Source organism: Embiotoca jacksoni, unplaced genomic scaffold (genome assembly GCF_022577435.1).
Source record: "Embiotoca jacksoni isolate LCO1_2020_lvr unplaced genomic scaffold, fEmbJac1.0.p SCAF_47, whole genome shotgun sequence".
Taxonomy (NCBI): Eukaryota; Metazoa; Chordata; class Actinopteri; family Embiotocidae; genus Embiotoca; species Embiotoca jacksoni.
The window spans coordinates 2,870,001-2,895,000 of record NW_027185400.1 but is presented as its reverse complement, the minus strand read 5'-3'; the positions used below and the strand labels follow the sequence as shown (position 1 = coordinate 2,895,000).

At 44.6% G+C, this 25,000-nt stretch overlaps 3 protein-coding genes across 4 annotated transcripts in view; 1 reads left to right on the top strand and 2 right to left on the bottom strand.

The window, feature by feature from the left end:
• Positions 1–8,707, bottom strand: part of tesk1b (testis associated actin remodelling kinase 1b) — a gene marked incomplete at its 3' end in the record, with an annotated part of 14,601 nt that extends 5,894 nt beyond the window's left edge. The window contains 2 exon segments of one of the 2 annotated variants that reach the window (XM_069169920.1): positions 7,055–7,765; positions 8,442–8,707. In XM_069169920.1, coding sequence (XP_069026021.1) covers positions 7,055–7,255 — 201 coding nt within the window. In that variant the 5' untranslated portion in view covers positions 7,256–7,765; positions 8,442–8,707. 2 annotated transcript variants of the gene reach the window in all.
• Positions 8,708–15,627: 6,920 nt separating this feature from the next.
• faah2b (fatty acid amide hydrolase 2b) lies at positions 15,628–22,043 on the top strand. Its single transcript, XM_069169763.1, has 11 exons — positions 15,628–15,930; positions 16,803–16,885; positions 17,239–17,375; positions 17,678–17,887; positions 17,962–18,081; positions 18,650–18,785; positions 19,018–19,135; positions 19,229–19,348; positions 20,077–20,188; positions 20,779–20,967; positions 21,064–22,043. The coding sequence occupies exons 1-11, from the start codon at positions 15,742–15,744 to the stop codon at positions 21,237–21,239; spliced, it is 1,590 nt and encodes a 529-aa protein (XP_069025864.1). The 5' UTR covers positions 15,628–15,741; the 3' UTR covers positions 21,240–22,043.
• nelfa (negative elongation factor complex member A) overlaps positions 22,037–25,000 on the bottom strand; it is a 9,226-nt gene continuing 6,262 nt past the window's right edge. Inside the window, exons 8-11 of the mRNA XM_069169762.1 lie at positions 24,990–25,000; positions 24,204–24,532; positions 24,011–24,110; positions 22,037–23,699 (exon numbers count right to left, since the gene is read on the bottom strand). The exon at positions 24,990–25,000 is cut by the window's right edge and continues 98 nt beyond it. Of these exons, the coding sequence (XP_069025863.1) occupies positions 23,515–23,699; positions 24,011–24,110; positions 24,204–24,532; positions 24,990–25,000 (625 nt within the window). The 3' untranslated portion in view covers positions 22,037–23,514. The remainder of the gene's footprint in view (positions 23,700–24,010; positions 24,111–24,203; positions 24,533–24,989) is intronic.

Below are 25,000 nucleotides of genomic sequence, written 5' to 3'. Positions count from 1 at the left end.
GAGACGTGTCAGACCTTCACAGGGACATTTGCTTCTGTCTCACAAAGACAGGACCTGTCGTGTAAAAGGACAAAACTGGCAGATGGACATTTCTGTTATTGGTAGTACAACAAGCTGCATGTTGTTACATCACAGTTTGTGTGCAGGAATTTAATAAAGCTGGTTTAAGAGTACAAAGTCCAAGATATCGGACCAGAAAGTACATTTTACTCCTGGAACTTTCTGTCGTAAATATAGAATTTGCAGCAGATTTTCTCCATGTAATCCCCAAAATGCTGTTTTAAAGTGTTTGTGACGGTTCTGTAATCCTGGTAGAAAAATATGAATCTCTGAATCAGCTGGCTTGTAAAATCTAAGTGAAATTCTAAACGCTGAAACATGAATGTTCAGTCCATGTTGTGGGAGATTATTTCGTGTCTACATGTATGAGGACAAATCCTTTGCAGGTGTCCACATACTTTCAGCTCTTCGTCGCCCTCCTGACTGAGCAGGGAGAGGAAGCTGTAGAGGTGGTCGAGTGTGACCAACGCGAGCGGCTCCACGACTCACGTAGACCTCGTGGACTTCACAGGCAGCATCATCGTTTTCTCACCAGCTGAACGAACACTTTCAAGAACCTGAATCAGGTTTTACATAAAATAATACATCCAGACAGATTTCATGTGATAAAGTTCCTCACAGCCCGCCGGCCCGGAGGCAGAACCACAGAAACAGTGAAATCATCATTAAATGTGCTTCTTTTGCAGCATTTTTAATGATGAAGGGATGAAGCCTCTCAATCAGCAGTCCGAGCCGTCACTCAAACAACAGCAGCAACGCTTCAACCGGTCTGAAGTGGAAATTACTTCTACAAAACAACTGGAGGCTTTAAGCTGCTGCCTGAGGCTCTGCTCTCCGTTAGAGTGAAGAAGCAGAACAAAAATAAAATAAATAAATATATATATAATAGCATCCGAGTCAGCATGTGTGCAAAGACTGAGACAAGACGCTCAGCCAAGTGGGGTCCATGGGGGAGGGGGAGGGGGAGGGGGGAGGGAGGGCTGAAACACAACCTGATCTGGGAGGTGCATGGCCAACCAGCTGAGCACAACAGCTACACGGAGCTGGCCACGCCCCCTTCCTCTTCCTCAAACACTCGCTCAAGTTCATGCACGCAGAAATAAGTGTTTATTCTCACTGCTGCTCAAAAACCAGGTTTTTCAATGAGTAAAACAGAGAATCAAAGCCTGAAAGAAAGTCATCCAGTCACGCAGAACTTTGTTTTAAAGGAGCTCTGCACCAATTTTACACATGAAGCTCATTAATCATGAAGAATTTCTGCTGAGCTTCTGAAAACAGCCTCTGTGCTGATGCTGAGCCTGAAATGGATCCTGTTTGGACCAGAACATGAGAAACGCACATAAAATACTCCAACAAATATATTTCATGTCTCTGCACCGACTCCCTGCTCCAATGGTACTTTTTAAGTTATTGATAACGCAGATGTCATAATCATACTGGACTTTTCCTAATGTAATAAACTGAAAAATGAAAATAAAGGGAGGGAAATAAACTCTGACACTGGATCACAACGTCAGAGTCACGGAGCTGAGACGATGGAGATGAAACTTGGACGTGTGCATCCTCCATGTGCTCGGAGGCTCTGGGGGTGAGGGTGAGGGTGAGGGTGGGGGTGAGAGGGTCTCTTAAACCGGAGGAAATAACCCTGATGGTGGTCCAGGTGATCCTCGCTGTGGGCTACAAGTTTATTACAAAATGATTTCCAAAACACAAGATGGAAAAATGCAAAGTCAAGAAGTCGGAGTTATAAAGATTTTGGGCCTTTTTGGGTGGCGGGGGGGGGGGGGGGGGGGGGGGGGGGGGGGAATTCATGACTTTATTATAAGGTATGAAGTTGCATTATGGGAACACTCGGCCTTTACTGTTTGTTTTTTAATCCTCGTCTTTTCAGACACATTAAATCGCTGGACTTTAATTTGCCCTCATTCTTCAGATAAGAGTCTCAGATTTCAAAAGGGAACGTGTCTCGGAGACGGAATCTTTTAAATGTCACTTTGGATTAAAATGAGAACCACAAATTAAAGTTAATTAACAGATTAGAGAGGAAGCTGAGATTTCAGAGAAATATATATAAAACTAGGAAAAAGAAACGCGTGTTGTTTTGGTGTTTGGTAGACCCGCCTCTTTAAAGCATGATGGGACATTAAAAAAACAACAACAACTCAGTTCTGTTGCACAAAAAGATTTCACCATATCTGAGATATCAGAGGGAGTCACGTTCAAACACTGCTTGTCTTCTCAGAGGGGAGCGGCCTTCCTCGAGGTTTCACTAAAGACTTCAGCACTGCCAACATACTGACTGGAGGAAACACTCATTGTGCACTGATGTGTACAGACAGACAGACAGACAGACAGACAGACAGACAGACAGACAGACAGACACAATCCTGAGTTAAACCTATAAAAACATCAGAATGGAAAAGGAGGCGGGGCTGAAAACACTAAATTGTTGAGCAACAGTTGCACAATTATCTATTTTCAATTTGTGGTCCGGTTGAAATATTTGTAAGAAATAAACACGGTGGTTGAAGTGGAGACGAGATCTTCACGTGCAGAACGTAAACAAAGCTCAAACACTTGAGCAGCGAGAGGCGGCAGAGAAAACGAGGGAAAACTGTTTCACTCAGATGCCGAAGTTCAAGTCTGCACTGGTTCCCCCCCCCCCCACACCCCCACACACACACCCCCACACACACATGATGGCTGCTGGTTCCTGTGTATCTGCAGCTCCTGAGGATCTGTTGGTATTTGTTTTTTTCCCCCTCCTTTGTTGTCGTTTCATCTTTCCAGAGCTGAAGTTGTTCCAGAAGTGCAAATTTACCAAGAACTGGTCACATCTCAACACGTCCTGATGGGAGATTCCCAGACTTCCCTGGTTAAACAACCACAATCTCTTTCAAGCAGCATTGTAGCTGAAGAGAAACCGCTGAGATGAGACCAAAGAAATTAGGATTTCTTTAGAAAAATTGTGTTCATCATAAACAACTTAAGCCGAATACAGACTTTAGTTTTTGCAATTAATTACTTTGTCTATTCAATCTCCAAATTCCATCCCAGTTCCCCAAAGTGACATTTTCAAACCTGTTCAGACCGTAATCCTGAAAGCAATGTGTACATTTTGGGGTTTTTATTTTAAATATCTATTCTTAAAAATCTAATTGTGACAACAGTCTAGTTTTTCTGGCTGAATACACTCAACCACGTTATCATGAAAATATTCCAATCAGAGTTTCGTGTGTTTTTTTTTCTTGTTGGTAAAGTTTGTGCAGAAGAACATGACTCATTCTCTCCTGTGATCTGCTGCATAGCAACATAACTGTGATCGGCCCGGTGCAAATTTTTTTCTAGGGCTCCTCCCCCTTCCAATTCCCAGCATGTCCTCTTATTTCATAACTTTTAAGAATAAAGCTACTAAGCTAAATAGATATTTGTAATGGGTAGAAATTATATTCATTTTTCATAAAACGTGCAGTTTTGGAACATTTCAACAAAGACCAATTCAGATAGCAAACATCAAACCGTAAGTGTAGAAGGTGAAATATACACGCATCCCGCTACGAAAGGGTGATTACATCAAATATAAAAAGTTAATGTGATGATGTAGGATTTGGGGAAAGAAAACAAGCCATAGCACGGCATTAAATTCTCAAAAGGTTCTTGTACTGAACACTTCATACAATTTATGCATCGCAGCATATTCCAATGCCTCGTCTGAAACTCCAGTTATGTCATCTCTCCCTTTGTTTTCTGTCAACCATCAATTTAAACTCAAACTGCTGAAGTCCAGAGAAATCTGGTCCTGGACTTAAATCTATTCAGAATACATTTTTAAAAAGAGTGAAGTGGTAAGTCTTTACATTTAAGAAGCCAGATTGTGATCACACACAAAAAAAAGGAGGTCACTGTGGAAGCACTTTAAACTGCAATACCACCGATGGCCACTAGATGTCGGCTCCAAAAAGCCTCCGGCTCCATAGACTGCAATTCAACTTCTCTAATCAAATACAAAGTCTGTAAATGTTGTTGACAAGTCCTAATGTCATTGTTCACTGAAGTCACTTCTTTTTAGTTTTCCGGAGGTCCATCTGAAAATAATCCGTCATTAATTAGTTATTAGACCTCAAAAAGACGTGTTTTTGGAGGCTTTAATCCTCGTGAAGGAAACTGAAGCAACTTTCTTTGCAACCCACAAGAACAAGAATCTCACTAGCATGCTAAAAGGTCAATATTGATTTAGTTTAGGAAGTCAGATCCGATCAGACCAGACAAAACTTCAACAAAATGCAACACGAACGTCGTCGGCTGTTCTGCGAGCTTCGTGGTGAGATTTCCATGTTTCATGTAAATAATGCAGAGGAACCAAATGAGAAGCAAATCCAACAAGAAGCCTGTTCTGAGACAGCGGTTCCATCTGTATTAATAAACGCTCCATCAGAGCAGAAGCAGCTGGAAAATGATGCGGTAACACAATAATCCAAAGAGAAATCGATCCGATTTGTTTGCTCAAATCTCTGCAGCTCTAAATAATAAATAAATAATCACTTCCTGTCATTAACTCGCCTGCTGACTGATGATACAATCCATTTGTGATAGAGGGAGTTCATTGGTTTTGAGACTTCAGGTTTTTTTTAGGTTGAAGCCGATTAGAGAAAAAAAAAAGGAAAAACGTGAGGAGGCCAAAAGAAACTTTCCTTTGAAGAATATTAAAGGAAGATGAAAAACAGCACCTGAAGGATTTGCCTTGACACGTGTGTGCCCTCTTCTTTGTCTTGCCCTCTTCTTTTTTTTTTTTTCCAGATTGCACAATTGCAGAGAGGAGAGGTGAATGGCGGCCTGTCTGCCTGCCGCGAGCCTCCATTGATCTGCACCGAGGACCGAAGCCCATCAACATGGCAGGAGGCCAGAGCCTTTGTAACCAAGTGCACAACATCCATTTCAAAGCCTGAATGTAACTATGTGCATTTTAGTGAAGGCTAAATTTAATAAACAAAACATCAGCGCTCTCTACAGAACAGTCTGGCCTTTTCCTCTGAAGTACATGGGGGGGGGGGGGGGGGGGGGGGGTCGTTCACACCACACTTTTAAATGTGACTGATGGCTGTGGTGACAATTTATATTGAACTAATCAAAGGGCAAGCTCATCCAAACCCAAGCGCCAATTTGACAAAGATGCAGTAAACACTGACATTTGCATCCTCGTTGGCCATTCAAAGGGCAACGCTGAGGGAGTGGCTTCAGCAGGCTTTTATTTTGAAGAGGAAGAGTAAAGCTACAAAGGCCTGAAACTTCCTATTAGAGGAGGTGAAGAGTGGAGAGTTCAGAAAGAAGATTTAATTCAGAGCTTTAATCTTCCTCATCATCTCTCTAAGTTTTAAGTACGACAGCATCGCGAGAGAACGACGAGTCCACAGAATCTAGGTTTCAAGTTTTAACCTCTAAAAAGTTTTAACTTCATTATTAAGATGAAAAATAGTCAACGTTGAAAAATATCCATCAACTGTTACCTCACAGCCCAAAGTAACATTAATTTCCTCATACCAAATAAAACCAGTTCACAATGACATGAAAACACTAACGGCTGGAAAGCAAAGTAAATACAGTAAATTCAGGCAGATAACCGATTTGATCCACGTAGAGTAAAGTTATGTTGCATGAACTAATTACACAACATCATGTTGTAGTTCTGAAAAGCAGCATTTGGTGCAGTTTGGTGAGAACCAATATGATTAAAGATGAGTATTACAATTTATTATAGCTACATGTCTATTTTTACTGCCTGCAGAGCACCGATTTTTAATCCGATTTAAATGACTTTTTTATTTTGCTATTTGATCAAGTTATTCTTAAAAAATGTAAAATACATAAAAGGTTACAAATCATCTCTGAAGGCCCTTTGAGCTCATAATGTTGTCCAGTTTACCAGTTTAGTTTGTCAGAAAAAGGGAGTTTGTGATGCTAAATGTCACTAGCAATGATCCGGACCGATCTGTCCATCAGGTGCAACAATTCATTGAGAATTCGAGCACCGGACGATGAAGCCGAAACTATTTTCACAATCAAACACAATCGTCTTTTTAAGAGCCATCATCGTAACTGTTGGCTGGTTCTAAGTTGTAAACATTCGGGGATATGATGCTTTTATTTCTACATATGGTAGAAGACGTGTGAAGAGGAGGGATTGTTTTCTATTTTATTGCAGATTATAAACAAATGAATTTATAAAATAATCAGAAAATGAACGGATAATGAAAACAGCAGTTAGACATGTTGAGCTCTTTTACCCTCATAGGACCTTGAAGATGAACTTATTTTGATGACTTCCTTTCTTGTAAAAACAAACTTTTCAAACCTCCTCGGAGGTGATTTCTAACGTGCTCCTTCATCAGCTCCTCCTGCGTCTCAGCTGTGATCCACCGCCGCCGAGGCGTTCAGTGGAATCGGGCTCCGTGGAGGTGAACGGCGGCATGACAACCAGACGAGAGCCGAGCGTTGGGTTACTCCACGTGTGCCAGGTCTAACCCGTCCCGGTGTCCACTTGCACACCAAAAACACACCATCTTACACAACATGGGTCACAGCAAACACGTGTGGGCAGGAGATGATGGTTGGATGACACAGACAAAAAAAAACTAAAAACCTGCATCATCAACTTCCTCCTGCAGTTATTCAGCATCATGCGTTTTTCCTCTTGATATTTGGTTTAGGACCACTGGTTGCCACAGAAACCACTTCTTTCATACATGGGGACTGCTCAAGTTGACAGGAAGTCAACAATTCAACTCAGGGCGGCTACAATCTTATCTTAAAAAGTCAAATAAAGAAAGCTTACAGGTGAACTTTAGAGACGCGGAGGGCGTGCACGGTAACCCTTGAGCCCGTCATAAACAAGTGCATGAGACACAAGGAGGAAGTCAGCCACCCACGCTTGGACCATCCCTCCCGCCTCCCCCGCCCCCTCCCACACACACACACACACACACACACTTTCCCTTACCTTGAACACCTCGGAGAAAAACCCCGCGCCGATCTTCTCGCAGCTGAAGTCGTCTAGGCGGGCCAGGCTGGACACGGCGCTGCGCAGGGCCCGGTACGAGGACGGCCGGATCCGGTTGGTTCCGTGGACGCTGTGCATGGGTGGCTCTGCCTCTACCTCCTGCTCTGGGACCGGCTCGACCCTCTCCGTCTCCATCTCCATCTCGGACGGCCCGGGAGGAGGCGGAGGCGGGAGGAGGAGGACGTGGGACGTGTGCGTAGTTTAAAATCCAGCCCGAGTACTGTTTACATTTCCCATGTCCGCTACAAGGCCACAGCGCGGGGCTCTCCGGAGGAGGAGGAGGAGGAGGAAGGACAAACTCTCAGCGGGGGGAACCAAATGTTGCAGCTGTGGTCAGCGACCAGTTTGGCCTAAATCCTCCGTCAGAACTCCTGCTCTGGGCCGGAACAAGCTCGTGTCTGTCCGTCTTCAACTAACTACGCAGCTGCAGCGGTGCATCCTGCAGAGTCAGTGCGCAGTTTGGTTGAAGTCCCTCATGCCGTGCAGCACAGGAGGCCGTGCGGTCTTCCTCCTCCACTGCTGCTGCTGCCTGAGCGGCGTCTCCTCTGTCGGTTTCCTCCAGTCTGCTCCTCCTGCAGTGGAAAAGGCCAGGGCTCCCCTCCCGGTTCCACCAATTGAATCCCGGGTTTCCAGTGCGCACAGAGCTGCAGCCTATTGAAACGGAAGAGGGAGCGTGGAGAGGGGGGCGGACACGGGGGGCGTTAACTCACTACATCATGAAGTGTGCGTTCATCTGATGTGACCGATCTGTCACCAAAACTCCTGCCGGGCTGACTGTCAGATTATCATAAATCATAAAAACTATTTGGCACAAGGTTTTAAGGCACGATCAGGATTTCCTCCGATTCCGTCTCATGGAGTCTGACTTTCAGGAGGAGAACAGATCCACTAGAAGGCTGGTTGATTGTAAACGAGGTCGTTTATCATGTTGTCCAATGATAACAGCCATGAACGCAGCAGGATATCACCTCCCAGTGACACTTTGCACACACACAACCTGATCCAATCACTCTGACAGTATTTACAGGTCTAATGGCCGCTCGGTCACATTGGGGGGGGGGGGGGCTCCTGAACAGACAGCGTGCGTGGTGCAGCCTGCAGGAGCCTCCTGATGCTCTGCAGAAACCCGGCGTGTCGCGGATCTTCCCACAGCCTGACTGCGGATTGTAAATTATGGATGCCGAACTGAGTTTGCGAGCTCGTCTGTCACGGACTCAAAACGCACGCGCACACGCGCTGTTTTTTTGTTTTTTTGAACCGCTGACGCACAACTGCACCGAGATCGAGCAGGGTCGCGTGCTTCCCTGCAGAGGAGGGTCGGACTTACCTGGCCTTCTCTGGAAACATGCGCCGGTGTCCTCTGCAGCCCCGAGTCCAGATCAGCTGCGGCGTCCGGTTACCGAGAGCTTTATTTTACTAATTAATCATCTTCCTCGAGCCGCCTTCACACACAAACACACACACACAAACACACACAAACACACACAAACACACACATGGGCTTCAGAGGTTTCGTTTCACGTCCCGGCCGCCTCTCCTCTCTGCCTCTCGGAGGGTTGGCTGCTCTAAGGAAGAAGAGCTCTGACTTTTGCTGTGTTTTATTGGAGGCGGCGGGGCGGGAGGGGAGGGACGGGGAGGGGGGGCGGGGCGGGTTCACACGTGATCTTCGCAAATATGCACCTGTGGGGGCGCCTGAACTGGCCCACTTCTCACCTACATGTCGAGCTGTTCCACCTCAAAAATACCGCAGACAACCAAAATGAAGCGCCAGTTCAGAGCTTAAACATTTGATCATCAGTGATTAAATCCCCTGCGACTTCTTTATTATAAGATATTAGTGGGTATTTTAATCAATATAGGTGAGAATGACTTTTACAGTCTCAGACATTGAGTCTATACTTTTTAAAATCAGAATGTTTTTCACCCTGTGGCACAACTTTGCTGTTTGACTGACAGCCTCCACCCTCTGGGGATTGTTTACCTCCAACTACATGTATCAGCTCCACCCAGCACCAGATGGAAGTTACTCTGATGCTGGGCCCCTCCATAAGGCACAACATAAGCTAATAATGAAGAGTTGTTATCTTTGTGCAGCACATTTCAGAACAACTTTGGTTATTGGTTGAATTACAGGATCTCCCGGGTCATTGCGAAGTAAATCTGATGGACTGAAGGTGATTAATACGAATTTTAAAAAAAAAAGTGGGAAAAACAACTGTTTTATCTTTATTTTCTCTGATCGATTCAAAAGTCACAAACCAAAAAGAAGGACATTAATTTGAACACAAAACAAACACGTTTAAAGATCCACCTGACAGTCTAAAAACCTGCCGAGTCGACACTTTCCACATGAAATACAGCTAATAAGCCTAATGGGGAGTTTTAGCAGCACTTGCATGATAATCCAATAATAAAGACGTTGCTGTTGGGATGCATTGGCTTGAATGAATTCAAACAGGATATAGGATCAATTATTAACAAATGTAACTTCAGCCTTTGATATTTTATATAAAAACCGTCAGAGCAGAGTTGAAATGAATCTGAACAGAAAAAGTATTTTTAATTTGCTGTTTGTATTTATGCAGATAATTCCAGTGATATAAAATAAAAGAAATAAAAAGACCTTTCAGGTTAAAATCAGGATCCTCGATCCTGTGAATGTGAGTTGGAACAAGACCTTTAACCGATATTGGTGTTCCTCCCAGCTGATTGTGAACCAGTGTTTGGGCCACCTGAAGGCTGCTGGATGTGGGACAGCGATGAGCCACCTCACACCTCCCGGCCACATACCCGGGGCGGTGACACGCAGTTAACACATTCAGCCGGAGGTGTTGGATTCTCTCCGAGCTGCTCGGGACGACTTCACGTCCGAGCTGCGTTATTAAAGTTCGTTGGCTCCAAAAAAAAAACTAAAGTCACACCACAGTGACGATAATATACCATTTATTATTTAGAGCTGCGATCACTTATTCATCACGCCGACTGATATTTTTGTTGTGAGTCCAGGTCGGGCTTCGCTGGGCGTGTTGTGGGGATTATGTGCGAGCATTCATGTGTGTGTGTGTGTGTGTGTGTGTGTGTGTGTGTGTGTGTGTGTGTGTGTGTGTATCAGGGGATTATTTTGACCTCGGCTGACCTTTCTGAGTTGACTCTAGGTTCCTTTATCACCCAGTAAAGCCACGTACTCCTCCTGACCTCAGATAAACTCTAAGTTCAAACAAAGAGGCAAGCAACTAAATCTTCTGAGGAAAACATGAAACAACGACCGACTGATTCTCCCAAAGAACAAAGATATCTGGGTTTGTTTTCTAATTCACTGATATTTGCCTTTTTGAATTGTTGAATTTATTCTCTGATGTGACTTTTATTTTGGCGGGTATACAGGTATGCTTGAACTTGTGTTTCCTCCTAATAATGCTATCAATTGTTTGTTCATACAGAAAGATCAAATTATAGATTTTAGATGGAAGCAAGACTGAAATATCTTCACAACTTTTAGATGATTAATTAAATGACTGTTTGTACGAACGTTTACTTTCTAATAACGCTGCGAATTGTGCTCATAAAAGTGGTTTTAGAGATCTGAGGGGAAACTACTGAACCTTTGTTGTTGCCTTCGACCTTCAGATATACTGCCTTGTGTGACATCATCTGAGTCAGCGCCTAAAATAAGAAAACACATCTGTGTGAGTCGCGTTAGAAAATCCTAAATTTACTGTTAGACCTTCATATCCTGTTAATCATCTCTGCTTCAGGTCGGCATGCTCGAACTGTCAGCGGTCGTTAGAGCTCTCTTCTAATGTCACTCAGTGCCAGTCTCCATCGTGATAAATGGACGATGGACGGCTGTCAATAAACCAGATCAAAGACCTCAATCAATATATCATTTATTTAAGATGCAGCATGTAGATGCAGAGAGACAGCAGCCACTTATCTTCACTACAAAATAAATCACCACGTTTGAGCCCAAAATCAATCTGTGTCCATTTTTTCTTGTGGTCTCATGAGGGACAAAGAAATGTATTTTAATGAGGCCGGTAGGAACGAGCGGTCAGAAGAGAGTCGATATCACGCTGCTGCTGCATCGGACACCTGCTGGTCCGGTTCCCTTCGTGGGACGATGAGTCCTCAGAGCACAACAGGAAACACAGGAGGCACATTCCCACCACGGGGCTCAGTTAACAGACAAAACAAAAAACTCCTGCTTCTGTAATTGGCTATTTTTACAATATTGAGAATTGTGCTTTGACTGATTATGTTCAAGATCTTTGTGTTAAAGAAAATCAATAATGTTTTTCTCGTGGTTGAAACAAGACTCTTGTAAATAAAACATCAAACGCACTCAGACCTCGCCTGCATTTCCACCTCCGCAGGTCTGCATCTTCACATCGATACCGTGAACGTGCTGCCCGTCCCGGTGGCGGTGGCCCCTCGTTAACGATCACACTGGGTGCGTGGGGGGTAGGGGGTGGAGGGGGGGGTGGAGGGGGGGGGTGGAGGTATAATTGCTTTTTGGAGCAGACCAGCTGTTTCATGTGCTGGTCCCTGAAGGAGGAGCAGAGGGGTGTGGGGGGGGTCTGTGTGTGGGGGAGGTGATAGGGGGGGCTGCCACATGGGATGCAACCCCCCCCCCAACTCCCTCATCCCCCCATCCTGCAGGACAAACTGCTGCCAAACAGACAAGAGATGGTTAGAGAGGATATAATAATACATACAGCTCATAATGTACACAATGTACACAATGTACACAACATGATGACACACTACCGTGGCAACACAAAGACTTCAATAATTAATATCAAGAATGGTTCAATATTCTTCAAGAAATCCTGCTAAATGTTAGAAACTACATTAAAAGAAGTGAAACGATGCTGTTATTTGTTGTTTTTTTTCTCACTCGAACAGCAAAAAAATTATTCATTTGTTCATTTCAATGAATTTTTCTAATTTTTGTTCATGGCTTAACCTTATTTTTTATTTTATTTATTTAAATATAAACTAGCAGCGGGACAGATTGAGTCAAAATACTTTGTGATTTTCTTTTTCAGCGTATGCTCGATTATGAAGTTGCATTTTGATTATTGATCTGATTTCTTTCTTCACACTTTAAGATGAAGCTACAAATAACTCAACATGCAGCAGATCTGTGTTCAGATGAGGCTCATCGAACGTTGCATTTTCTTTCTGGTTTCTTTCAGGGAATTTTGTGATTTTGGGCTCAATAAACAAACTTGACATGAAATTTTTGGACATTTCATTTAATAATCTATTTAGCTATCAATGTTTGTCAATGTAAACACTGGTTTAAAGGCAGTTTTATTCTCCCTGTTACATAAAATAACAGATTTTGGCAGAAAAATCTCCAGATCTCGAAGCTTTACAAGCTTCTTCCGCCCTACTGGTGAAACCTCTGACTGGTTGTAGCTTTAACTAATGAAAACGGTCAGCAGACGCTTTCCTCCGGCTCCCCGAGGGACCGACAGATCAGCCGGCATCGGTCTCCCGGGCCGAGTGAAGGTGGATGAGAGTGAAGTGGTGCTCAGAAAAAAACGAACAGCAAAGTAAATTACTGTCCACTCGGAGATGACAGGAAGCAGAAGGGCTTTAATGTCTGTGATCTCATTAGGAAAATTAAATGTCTTGATAATGCTATTTTGGGGGGAGTGGGGAGGTGAGAGGGGGGGGGGGGGTTCCACAAATATCAGCCATGTTTTTAGAGGTTGTTTTACTGTGTGTGTAAAATGTGAGAGTCAGTAATGAGCTGTATGTAGATGGCGTGTGACGTCTGTCCCGCCACAACAGAGACAGGAAAGAAATGGAAATCAATACAAAAGCTCCCAAAGCCGTCCGCCTGTTGTTCACTGACCTCGGATCACTTTACCCTGCAGGCGTGCGTTCACCAAGGCTTCAAGGTTTCACACTAAAGCACCACAGAGCACACGAGCTGCACGCTGCAGACTCAACCTGGAAAATAACAGGCGGTAAAATGCAGTTTGTGTGTGAACTGTTAATTTCTGCTGCAGGAACACAAACGCAGTGAACTGTGTGTTTCCTCTGCTTCTCCATCTTGTTTCTACTTGCCCGCTCGTTGTCTGAGCTTCAGGTTTCAGCTTACAGGTGATCAGGTTGTCTTTTTCTCTTCCCTCGGCCGTGACTGCTGTGTTTGTGTTAGGTTTTTTTTAGACTGGGCGTGCCCACACGTCCAAGAGACTTTATCTTTTAATTATTTTTGTCTGCAGAAAATGTGGTTTATTTGCTCAAGATGAATTATTGCCTCTCAGTTTAGTGTTAATGGGTTAACAGGTTGCAGGTCAACGTCTGTGTGTAAAAGATTGCAACATTTTTAGAGTGCGCAAAATATCGACTTCCTTCGGCTGACAGAGTTTGAAGTGAGCTGACCTCATCATGGTGAAATGTTCCGGCCTCCGAGCATCATCTCAAAAACCGGCGGTGAAATTAGGCCCCTCCTGAAATCAGAGGATCAATAAATAGCTCAGCAGGGTGTTGCTGCTATTCTGTGGGCACTATTGATTTCACATTCCTTTTATTCACAGTCAAACTCTGATATGATGATTTCAAACAATACAATAAGTGCACAAACCCGCTCTCACTTGTAAAACACACATCACGCCAATATAGTGGCTTTTAATATAAATACAAAATACAGAAACTATGACTTAACATATAAAAAATGGTTTGTCTTTAAAATAAATCAGTACATATTAATTATTTAACTGGATATAATGTGCTATAAGATGCTCTATTAGATGCTAGTTTTGACCTAAAAATACACATAAAAAGTCAAATATGTGCAAGTTAGAGGGTTTGGTGGTTCATCTCAGAGGTCTTATTTATGTAAAAGTATCAATACAACAAAAACTTTTCAAAATCCTACCAAAGTAAAAGTAAAGAAGGATTATCTGCTAAAAACGCTGTAAATATGAAAGAAATATGGGCTTTTATTTTGAAATGACCGACAGCACGTGGGTAGTAAGGAGCAGAGAAAAGGAAGCAACACAAGTGTGCTGCTAAAACCAAACAATAAATGCGTCCTGTGGCAGCTGTGATAGTGCTGCACCACACACAAACACACAAACAAACACACACACAAACACACAAACAAACACACACACACAAACACACACAAACAAACACACACACAAACACACAAACAAACACACACACACAAACACACACAAACACACAAACACACACAAACACACACAAACACACGCTATGGATTCTCCACTAACCCACTGACCTGCATTGCACTGCGGTGTTTCTTGTCCCTGCTCCGTGCTCTGTACGTCCATCAGGAGTTACAGCGGCTGCGTTGAGTTCAGCAGTGCTGCCCTCTAGCGGTGACAGACACTCAGTTCACCGGCTGGCTGTTTGGTCTGAGCAACTAAAGCTGATTCATTCTGACATTATTTAGTCAAAATCTACATCTTTACCAGGACAAAATGACGTCTACTTGAGTACAAGGACTAAACCACTTGGACAAAAATCTCCGCACTAAAAAAACTTAAAAGTACCAAATGAAAAAGTAAAAATACAGAAAATTATATTATTAGATTATAATAAATGAAGTTATAATTTGTGCATCGCACAGTAGGACGTAAAACACGGGCTAAATACTCCAGTAAAGAAGGAAGTAAACAGGAAACGTCGCTGAACTGTTAAATGGTGTCAGTATTAATTAAATATTGGCTATAACCCTGTTTTTTTCCAAGGTTTCTTATGGGACTTTTGTATGTTTATTTATTTTTTTTCCTCATCATAGTATAGGAGAAGGGGTATTATCTTACTAAATTGATAGTTAACTATTAATACTGTGATAATTCCATATAATACAGGCAAAAATTAATAAAGTTTTAACCGTTAACATCTTCACTGGTTGGTAATTAACGTTTGTTTTAAATGTATCTTGACCATTTTAATCAAAATATTATTTTAGCACAACAGAGCTACTTACGCAACCACAAGCTATTAATTAACTCGATCTTTGATTAACTTGGAGGTTAATCTAGGTCATCGACAAGTTAGCCTGAACTGATAATAAATATTCCGGTCACAACTTCCAAAATAAAACTCATCTTGCTGTTGCTTCTGAAAGTATCCTTAAAGAATCCTAAAAGAATAACATTTACCTCAATAGTAAAATATTAATCTGAAAAATAGTGAATGACTAAAGCCACTAAAGAAATGCAGTATATTTTTCTCAACGGTACTGTTAATTTCCTATACATTACTTTTGGATTTTGTACTTATACATTTTCTATTCCCTCAATGTTTTTTGATTACTGTTATTGCATTTTTGGCTCTGGTTTAATTATTATTTCTACCTTTCTTAATTGTGTGTTGCAATTTCCTAATTAGATTTGATTTGAATAAGTTTGATATTTATATAGAAATGAAATGTAGTCGAATGTAAAGCAGCGGAAATTGATACACGTACAAAGAAATGATTTTATTTTGAAGGCAGACGTCGTACTTCCGGTTGCGGCCTTCCGTTAACTTGACCAGCGGTTGAAGAGAACCGTGTTCCAGCCGCTGCTAGGAGGTGTTCCGCGGCGCTGCAGCGGTTGAACAGCCGTTGACCTTCCTCTCCTCCCCGCGGTGGAAACATGGCCCTGAGCCGTCTGGAGAAGGTTCAGGTATGGCTCTTAACGGCCGCCATGGGACTCCTCTCCGTGTTGTTTCGGCTCTTCGGCCCTCGGAGACTCACCGCGTCCGAGAACAAGCTCCCGGCCGTCGGCAACCAGCTGCTGCTCGAGTCGGCGACGCAGCTCGCCAGGAAGATCCGGCGGAAAGAGGTGTGTTCCCGGTCAAAGCGAAGCGGCGGCCGCGGCGGAGTCCAGCCGGTTTAACAGCCCGATTCAGCAGCTCATCACTCCTGAACGAACTGGTCTCATGTTTGGTCACACTCAGTTCAGATACTTGGACCTCAGGAGGAAGCTAGTTAGTTTACATTCAGTTTCACATTATTATTTAAATGTGTATCATTATCTTTATTATTATAATATTATTATTATTATATTATTATGTTATTATAATTATTATTATTATTATGATAATTATTATTATTATTATTATTGCAGCCGAGGCCAGCTGCATATGAAGAGACTGTAACACCTGTGGATCAACCACACAGCTGTGCTCACATCCACCAGAGACTGTTCTCATATTAATGTTTGTATGGAGACAGAACTTCATTAAACACGGTGGAGTTCAGTATTAGATGAACAGATCTTGTATTTGTTGCAGTTCAACTAGTTTATTCATCAATTAGCTGGACAGCAAAATATAAAAACACATTAACTCCTCTTCAGGTCTGATAAAGAATTAGTTCATCGTTAAATATTTCCTGCCGATGACTTTTCATAGAATCTGTTATTGTTTTATATTTAACTGGTTTCCCTGGTTACAACTTTCATCCTTTTATCCATGAAACAGGTTTTGATTCCATGTCGGTCATTAAACAGTCCGAGTGACACTTGAGCATCTTTTTCGTCTTCGTTTCTGAAGAAGCTTTAAATCTGAAGCGCTGTGTGATTTTAAATAATCTGCCTCGTTCGCTCCTTCCTTCCTTTGTTTTACTTTTACTCGTTTTTGAAGACAAATCTTCTTCAATCCAGTTGTGATTGTTGTGTTTGTGAGTTTCCTACTCGGTGTTGTGTGTCTGCAGGTGACGAGTGTGGAGGTGGTGCAGACCTACATTGACCGGATCCAGGAAGTCAACCCTTTTCTCAACGCTGTTGTAAAAGACAGGCAAGAAACAACCGTGTCTCCTCACCTGACATCATGTTCATTAAGCTTCAGAGCTGCAACCATAAACTGAATATTTTGAGGTTTTGGATAGTTGCTCGGACAAATCAAGACATTGAAAGACTTTGGCTGCTGGAAACTTTTCTATCATTTTATGGAAAAACTATTGATACTATAATAATCATTCATTTCTTACTGTGATCGATAGTGAATAATCTTTTAAATAAATAAAACAATAAATAAAGAGGGAAGTCTGTCATATTTGCATTTTCCACTGTGATGCATAATCTTAAAATCAAGCTTTTTAAAATGGGGATTCAATAGAATTGCTTTAAAAGGTGTATTTGTGTGTGCAGGTTCTCTGCAGCCCTGCAGGAGGCGGCTCAGGTGGACAAGCTGATAGAGGAGGAGACCGGGGGGGAGGAGGTGCTGGAGGACCGGCTGCCGTTACTGGGTGTCCCGCTGTCAGTCAAAGAGTCCTTCGCCCTGCAGGGTAACTGCCAGAAATCTAATCTCTCACCTGCCCGCCACTTAAAACCAGTCAACACTTGATACCGTTAACATACATCCACCCTCACCGGCAACATACATGTCCTCAAACACGGAGTGTATGGAAGCAAATCCTTCTCATAGAAGCATTCAGGATTCGTTTTTGACTCATTTGTGCACGAATGACTTTCTTCTGATTAAAACATGCCGCGTCATGAATTAACTCCTGATTAAAAAAACAAGACATATTTTCGGGATATAAAATGACACTTAAAACTGTCCGTGTGACACGTTACCGTGTTGCAGGCATGCCCTTCACGACAGGCGTGATCTCCAGGCGCGGCATCGTGGCCACCGTGGACACGCCCTCGGTGGCGCTGCTGAAGAGGGCGGGGGCCATCCCGCTGGGCGTCACCAACACCAGCGAGCTGTGCATGTGGTCCGAGTCCAACAACCACCTCTACGGCATCACCAACAACCCCTACGACCTGGAGAGGATCCCGGGGGGGAGCTCAGGTGAGCGGCTGGTGCTTGAACACGTGACCGCTGAATGTCTGCGGTTCCACGCTCACCTCTCCTTCTGGGTTCAGGGGGGGAGGGCAGCATCCTGGGAGCAGCCGGAGCCGTCATCGGCGTGGGATCCGACATCGGCGGCAGCATCCGGATGCCGTGTTTCTTCAACGGAATATTTGGCCATAAAACCACTCCAGGTGAGAGAAGGTGAAATGTAGGTGAAACTAGCCGATCTTCTGTGAACCTCCAGAGAAGCGTCACTCCGATCTGAAGCTCGGCCCGTTACTTTACTTTAGTTTCCCCTCGAACTGCTTCCGTCGTGTAGATTTCAATCTCTGCAGGCAGATTTGATTTGCTGTGAAAAACCTCCAGCTGTCCAGCAGACAGTCACAGACTCACTGAATTTAACAGCCAAATAATTCCTTCAGGAGTCAGTAGAGAACAAAAATCAGGAATATTGAACATTTTCCTCTTGGTATGTTTATGTTGTACAAACAAAATGTTGGAACATAAAGTACATATCAATGATATATTTTAAACTTTTCAACAACCTCTAAATAATCTGCTCTTCCACTCATTACATCCCGTCTCAAATATTGGATTGCTGATCTGCAAATAAGCAACTGTTCGCTAAATCCGTTAAAAAGCTAACGATGTCGGTGTTGTGCTCGCAGCTCGTCTCTGCTGCCCCCCAGTGGCCACAAAGTATTACAGTTTGGTTTAAAGAGTGTTTATGAGACGGGTGTGACCGATGTTTCTCTGCAGGCGTGGTGTCCGCTGACAACCAGTACCCCCCCACCTCCGGCAGGCAGCACGAGTACCTCAGCGTCGGCCCCATGTGCCGCTACGCCGAAGACCTGCTGCCGTTGCTCAGGATCATGGCGGGACCCAAAGCGCACATGTAAGACAGATCGGCTCGTTCCCGGGAAAAAGAGATATACAAAAAAATGTTGGTTTCAAAGTGCTCAACAAGTTGTGTTTGCTGATGAAGTAAAAACATCGTGTTTGTCAGATGTTGAGGAGCCGGTCGGTGTCTTCCAGGGCCGAGGCTCGGGTCCGGTTTGAGTGGACCGGCGCTGTTTGCTGAGTCTTCAGAGTTCAGCGGTTCACCTGTTTGCTCTCCGTGTCCGCAGGTTGTCCTTAAACACAGACGTGGACCTGAAGAAGCTGCGTTTCTTCACCATCCCTCACGACGGCGGCTCTCCTCACACGCACCCCGTCAGCAACGAGCTGCTGGACATTCAGAGGAAGGTGCGTTAAAAAACACAAATCCGTCCAGGGACGTCTGCAGAAGCACAAAGCGAAGGAGGTTTTTCAGATTCAACGTGTTGACGTGTCCGACAGGTCGTGCAGCGTCTGGAGGCCGACCTCGGAGTCACCGTCCAGGAAGTGCATTTCCCTCGGCTGCGCTACAGCTTCCAGATCTGGGACACGTACATGGGTCTCCCCAACGAGGAGGGCAAAGTAGGTCCAACCTGACAGCCTGATCCACAGCAGCATGGTGGGAGGGGGGGGGAGCCGAGCCGAGCCGAGCCGAGCCTCAGTCACTGCACCTATTGTAGTCTGCTGGCCAGAAATGATTCACTAATCTGTTTAGCTGCACAGCATCCCCCCCCCCCACACACACACACACTCTCCTCTGAAGGCTGCCGGGTCCTTGGGTTATTCTGATGAATCAGTGTTAACAGCAGGCCGTGACTCAGTGAAATATTTGTATTTACTGGAAGAAAATCTATTTTTAGACACTTTTCACTGTAAATATTTCAGCGCTACTGTTTCACACTTCACTGCATTTCAGAGGTAAACACAGATTTTCTCTCGTCTGCAGTTACATTTAGGACTCAACATAAATACTGTGACGCTGCTGTTCTGAGTATCGCTGCACTGGAGGAAGATTTAACAGTCGACTACGTCACTCGGACTCTCCGGTGTTTTTAATTCAAAATTCAGGCAACAAATTGTGCAGACGATTTCATGAACAGATGAATTGTTCCTCTAATATTTTGTGTTTTTAAAACGCTCCCTAACTTTGAAGTTGAGGTAACACAGCGACTCTGGTTCATGTTACCAGCGAGACAATGATCCCGCTACGAGGGGGAGGAGACCGCATCTGCTTCTGTCACCATGGAAACAGCCTGTGTGTGCTTTATGTTACCTTAGAAACACGGGTTGAAAATGCCGTCTGTCCTCAGCCTCCTCTGCCGTTTGCCGAGCTGATGGGAGAACCGGGTCAACCGGCGTGGCCCGTCTGGGAGATGCTGAAAAGGATGATGGGAAAATCTGATCACACCGTGGCTGCTATCAGTAAGAAGATCAAAAATGATTTATTTAACTGCTATCAACGAAGTTTTACTGCCAATCTTTTTGAACGCATTTTAGTCGTCTGCATACAAACTGTCAATAAGTTAATACTTTTAAAACAAATCTCTTCACTTTAACCTTTAACTAGCTGCTCCTGAAGTTCTCCTATACTTTGAACTACCGCGTCTCATTTTATATTTTAACTCTATTTGTTTAATTTTATGCATTTTATCTGTTTTTATGCATCTCAATTCTTTTCTATATTTTAAATGTTCCTTTATATCTGTTTTTATGTGAAAAACTGCATTTCTTGCTGTGAAGCACTTTGAGCTGCATTTCTTACATAAAGTTGCTCTACAAATAAAGTTTATTATTATTATGAATAAACTGAACTGTGTGTGTGTGTGTGTGTGTGTGTGTTTGTGTGTGTGTGTTTGTGTGTGTGTGTGTTTGTGTGTGTGTGTGTGTGTGTGTGTGTGTTTGTGTGTGTGTGTGTTTGTGTGTGTGTGTTTGTGTGTGTGTGTGTGTGTGTGTGTGTGTGTGTGTGTGTTTGTGTGTGTGTGTGTGTTTGTGTTTGTGTGTGACATCTTCAGGTTTGGCTCTGATCGAGAAGACGCGCGTGTCCAAACCTTCATCCTTCATCATGCAGCAGAAGGAGGCGCTGCAGAAGGAGGTGGAGGAGCTGCTCGGCACCGACGGAGTGTGTCTTTACCCCTCGCACCCCCGAGTGGCCCCCAAACACCACCACCCGCTGCTCAGACCCTTCGACTTCGCCTACACGGGTCAGTGACCGCTCCAACAAACTGTTAGTCATCGAGCACTCAGATCTCTGGCTAAAATTACAACATGCAGTATTTCTTTCTACTCGCCCCCCCAAGGAATCCTGAACATCCTCGGGCTGCCGGTGACCCAGTGTCCTCTGGGTGTGGGGGAGGAGGGTCTGCCGCTGGGTGTGCAGGTCGTCAGCGGGAAAATGCAGGACCACCTGACCATCGCTGTGGCTCTCTACCTGGAGAAGACGTTCGGAGGCTGGAGGGACCCCGGAGCCAACTAAGACCCCCCGCCCCCCTCCTCCCCCACTCACCTGCTAACCGCCATCACCAAACCTCCGGAGCGGCGCCGGTCGGCTGGACGTCTGCTGCACGCCGTCTGCCTGTCGCACACACACACAGGTACCGTCGGCCAGCGGGACAGATTGATGTATTTTGCACTAATGAGAAATCCGTCCAATCATTCCAGCCTCTGTCATGATTTTATTATTTACTGTTCAGACATGGTTGTTAAAAGCTTTAAAGAAAGTTGAGAAGCTCAGAGGAAACATCTTCATATTAATACAAGAGCAGGTTTTGAACTGCTTTTAAACACCCTGCACACACTCAGCTGGTTCCTGTTGTTGTGACTCATCAGACCTGCGCTCAGATTCCTGCCAGCTGTTTGTAAAAGTCACATTAAAAATCATTAAAGTGTCATTTGTGCTGCACGACAAGCTGCAACCAATCACAGATGACGATCAAGTTCTGGACACATCCAACATATTTACTGAGCAGTTTTAAACACATAAAGACCAAAGTGCTTCACTGAGCTGAAACCAAGCCGTCTGATTGGCCAGAACAATGAAACGCCAGTGTGTGTGTGTGTGTGTGTGTATGTGCATCTCACTAACTGCTTATTCTAAAAGGCATCTGTGTAATATTAGAGGATAAGAAGGTTCAGACTTACCTGACTTCAGTAGTTGGAAGGTAACACAGACCAAATGTGCAAAAACCTCCGTTGCGTGATGATGTGAATGTTTATAACAGCAGATGATCGTTTTATGTTGCAACTCATTTCAGTTAATAAAAAAAAGTTCAGAAACGTTTCTCTTGGAAATTATTAGTTTTTGCAGAAAGTCTGGTCAGCTTTATTCAAATCAGACGGTCGTTGCTCTAATTCTATTATTATTATTATTATTATTATTATTATTATAAACGGCATCGGAGTCATAATTACTGATCTGACTGAACTCGATAGCCAAAAGCTGTAGATGAGGGTCATTAAACCGAAGCACAGTTTCAGTCCTCTGATGCTGCGATCGTGTCCAGATAGAAAAGATTCGTCCACGTCTTCATTTTCACAAAGAGCCCGTTTACATTCAGTGAACAGTTTAAAACAATTAAAAGTCATCAGATTATCGACTGATGATGACAAACGGCAACGAGAACGCTTCTGGGACCAGAATCAGGTCCCGGTGTGATTCTGCAGAAACCCGTTTATAGAGAACACCAGTTGATGTTTAGTTGGACACTGAACGTCGGGGTTTTAAGGAACACCCCTCATCTGCTATCTTGCCGAGTCACACGAGAAGATCGACACCAGCGGCTGATTATCTGAACCAAGCCGAGCTCGGGCTGAAGCTGACTCATCAATACATGTTCTGTTTCAGCCATTCAAAACCCTGAATGTAAAAACAGCTGAGTGATGATTATTCCTCAACTTTACTAGAGCAGTTGAAATACTGGCCTTTCAGTTTCGAGGATACACTTAAAGTTTGAAGTGTCTAAAAACCTGCTGCGCTGTCTGAAGATGTGAAGAAAACCCTCGTTGAAGACACAATAAGCAGAATGTGTGAGTAGGAAGTGGAAACGGGTCAGAAGGAGGTCAAACACGAAAGGAAACTCCCGACGAGTCGTCTCCAACGACGACAGCTGCTAAAAGTGAAAGATGAGAAACACCCGCTGGAGCCGGTTGTCACTTTATTTTCTTCCCTTCTTTTGAAAAAGGATGAAAACGTCTGAAACATCGAGCAGAAGACTCCAAACAGAAGTTGACAGCAGTGAGAGCGACTCGCCGCCGGAGTGTTGCTTCTCTCTTTTTGTTTTTTGGGTCACCGCTAATGATGACGGTCATTATTGTTCTCTCTTTTTGTTTTGTCTCAAAACATGATTCGGTTCTGAAAGGTAGAAGAATAAGCTGCAAACGTCACATGTTGTACAGAAAAATACAGACGGCTCCTTTTTTATCTTTCTAGACACGCGACATGCTTGTACCTCGGTACAAATGCTGACGCGGTCCGTCGTGGGAACGATTCCTCTGTTCAGACTCGTGTGACTCTTAAAAACAGAAACAATAACAGAGTAAAGGGAAACAAAACAAAAACAAAAATACAGAAATATTCTTCAGAGTCCTGCATTTTGGCGGCGCAGGACCAGGGAGGTCCGTTCTCTCTTCGACCGTCTCCGCCTCCCGCTCGGTGATTTGGCCCAAATGTGAATGCGAATACTCGTTTCTGTGTAAACATGTTCCTCTGAAGGAGAGAGAGATTTCTGGTGATTGTGGGCGTGCGAAGCGCCTCAGGAGGTGTTGGTGATGGGTTTGTATTTCTTGAGGCGGGTCCACTGTCCTGTCGAGTAGTTCATTTCGAAGACGGTGTCCACCAGCATGGTGGTGCTGCCGGTGCCGTCGGCTTTGGGCAGAACCTCCGTGTGCTCGCTCAGCTTGATCTGGATGATGTCGCCCTGCTCCGGGCACGGGTTCTCTGCAAGAGGCGGACCGGTCAGTTTGGGCCCCAGCGGGTACGTATTCAGTACATTTACTGTGGTTACAGGACCGCGTGGTGCATTCACGTCTCCCAGTTAAATTCAATGAATGAACTCTGATACATTTCTGGTGTACGCGGTAAATACGACAACATTTGAACGCAGCACGAGGCGACTTTAAATCCCTTCGTGTGTTACGGCTCGTTTGTAAAAGACTAGAGATGAAAACGGGTCTGACGGGAAACACAAACGTTTGACAGTGAGGATATAAATACGTCAGTCACACATCTGGAGGAAGAAAGGCGTGTACCTCTGGATCCAGCCATGAAGCCCAGGATCAGGGCCTTCTCCGGTCTGGTGACCTTGTTGGCCGTCTTGAACATCTCCTGGGCCGCGTACATCTGGTCTCTCTGAGGATCACAAACAGCACGCGGCGGAACGTTTAAATCCTGCCGACGTCCTGCGGGGACTCATTCAGCTCCGGCTCTCCGTCTACACCTTACCGTAAGCGAGAGGTTCTTTTTGGGTTGGGGCTGCGGCGGCGTCGGGGCCGGCGTCGGGGTGGGGGTCTGAGGTGTGCCGGGAGGCTGGGTGGGGGTCTCCGGCTGGCTGGCGGTCGCGGCCGCCGGGGGCCCGTTGCTGGCCGGGGTGGAGGCCGGCGTGCTGGGGGAGGTGGGGGTCGCGGGGTTGGCCGTGGTGCTGGCGTTGTACATGGGCGTCCTCTGCTTGTACTGGCCCGGTAAGGTGGCGTTGGCACCGGTGCCCACCGTGGCCGACTCCTCCGGTTGGCGAGCCGCCTGCAGCGTGTCCCGACCCGAACCGCCGGCGTTCGCTGCAGAGGGCGAAGCAGAGACATGAGGACGGGACATTTCTTCACCTCGGGGTTTCATCTTAAAGGCTTCGGACACATTTTTACTGATGAATTTTCAAAACTTTCCCGTAATGTCGGACCCATTTCCAGGACTTTATCTACGTAGTTTAGAACAGGAAGGACCTGCAAACTCCGCCGTGCACCTGTGATTGGTTCTCATGTGTTCATGTTTGGGAAACGACCAATCACAGCAGAGTATGCAGGCTCAGCACGGCTCCACCCACAAAGATTTTAAATGTAGTAAGACGAGGATTTCACTCAATATTAAACATGTTTTGGGACTTTTTTTTTGTTTTTTTTTTTAAACCAATTCCAGACTTCTCTGTAAAGTCCAAACCACTTGCAGGAGTTGACGAGCGTGAGAACCCGGTTCAGAGTACGAACACGCTGCTCGGAGACGATGCCGAGCGGCGCTCACCTGGCTGAGCC